Raw genomic sequence first — 1531 nt, forward strand, 5'->3', positions numbered from 1 at the left:
GAAGAGATGGTGAGAGGACATCAGGGTGGATGGGGTAGTGAGAGGACATCAGGGTGGAGGTGGGGTAGTGAGAGGACATCAGGGTGGAGGGGGGGGGGTAGTGAGAGGACATCAGGTCGGAAGAGATGGTGAGAGGACATCAGGGTGGAAGAGATGGTGAGAGGACATCAGGGTGGATGGGGTAGTGAGAGGACATCAGGGTGGAGGTGGGGTAGTGTGAGGACATCAGGGTTGAGGTGGGATAGTGAGAGGACATCATGGTGGAGGTAGGGTGGTGAGAGGACATCAGGTTGGAGGTGGGGAAGTGAGAGGACATCAGGGTGGAGCTGGGGTAGTGAGAGGACATCAGGGTGGAAGAGATGGTGAGAGGACATCAGGGTGGATGGGGTAGTGAGAGGACATCAGGGTGTAGGTGGGATAGTGAGAGGACATCATGGTGGAGGTGGGGTGTTGAGAGGATATCAGGGTGGAGGTGGGGTAGTGAAAGGACATCAGGGTTGAGGTGGGGTAGTGAGAGGACATCAGGGTGGAGGTGGGGTAGTGAGAGGACATCAGGGTTGAGGTGGGGTAGTGAGAGGACATCAGGGTGGAGGTGGGGTAGTGAGAGGACATCAGGGTGGAGGTGGGGTAGTGAGAGGACATCAGGGTGGAGGTGGGGTAGTGAGAGGACATCAGGGTGGAGGTGGGGTAGTGAGAGGACATCAGGGTGGAGGTGGGGTAGTGAGAGGACATCAGGGTGGAGGTGGGGTGTTGAGAGGATATCAGGGTGGAGGTGGGGTAGTGAAAGGACATCAGGGTTGAGGTGGGGTAGTGAGAGGACATCAGGGTGGAGGTGGGGTAGTAAGAGGACATCAGGGTGGAGGTGGGGTAGTGAGAGGACATCAGGGTGGAGGTGGGGTGGTGAGAGGATATCAGGGTGGAGAGAGGATATCAGGGTGGAGGTGGGGTAGTGAGAGGACATCAGGGTGGAGGTGGGTAGTGAGAGGACATCAGGGTGGAGGTGGGTAGTGAAAGGACATCAGGGTGGAGGTGGGGTAGTGAGAGGACATCAGGTCGGAGGTGGGGTGGTAAGAGCCGCAGATCAGAACCAAACCGTCCCACAATCACAGTTTATAAACTCTCTCAACTCAAACGTGTCACTCCCAACACTCTAGTTTATTTCATGCCACACTTTGTAAGTTGCATGAACATTCTAACAACAGTGATTCATAAATCTATCACGGAATCACTCCCAAGGCCTCGTGAAGGAGGACAGTAAATTAATTCTGCAATTGCCGATCCCAAACAGTAGGGGGTACTGGCTTGCTAGATACATGATAACTTGAAGACTGATAGGAGCAAGACCACAACGGAAACCACAAACAAAGGCATCAATTTTAACTCAAGGAGCAAACATACTTAACTACGTTGCTGTCGCTGTTTACTCTCTAGCTTGGCAAAATATATTGAATACACAGGACACTTAAATAACGATATTTGGTCCAGGATATAACCTTGCAAGTGACACAGGTGCTGATTAGTCAGTCATATC

At 52.6% G+C, this 1531-nt stretch overlaps 1 protein-coding gene across 1 annotated transcript; it reads right to left on the minus strand.

The window, feature by feature from the left end:
* Positions 1-345: 345 nt before the first annotated feature.
* On the minus strand, positions 346-882 carry LOC124152813 (nuclear pore complex-interacting protein family member B11-like). Its single transcript, XM_046525858.2, has one exon. It carries the CDS (start codon positions 880-882, stop codon positions 346-348), a length of 537 nt encoding a protein of 178 aa, XP_046381814.2.
* Positions 883-1531: the final 649 nt, after the last annotated feature.

Source organism: Haliotis rufescens, unplaced genomic scaffold, assembly GCF_023055435.1.
Source record: "Haliotis rufescens isolate VD_foot unplaced genomic scaffold, xgHalRufe1.0.p SCAF_3, whole genome shotgun sequence".
NCBI lineage: Eukaryota > Metazoa > Mollusca > Gastropoda > Lepetellida > Haliotidae > Haliotis > Haliotis rufescens.

Coding starts and splice junctions, on each gene's coding strand:
- LOC124152813 (XM_046525858.2), bottom strand. CDS start 882: ATGTCCTCTCACTACCCCACCTCCACCCTGATGTCCTCTTACTACCCC.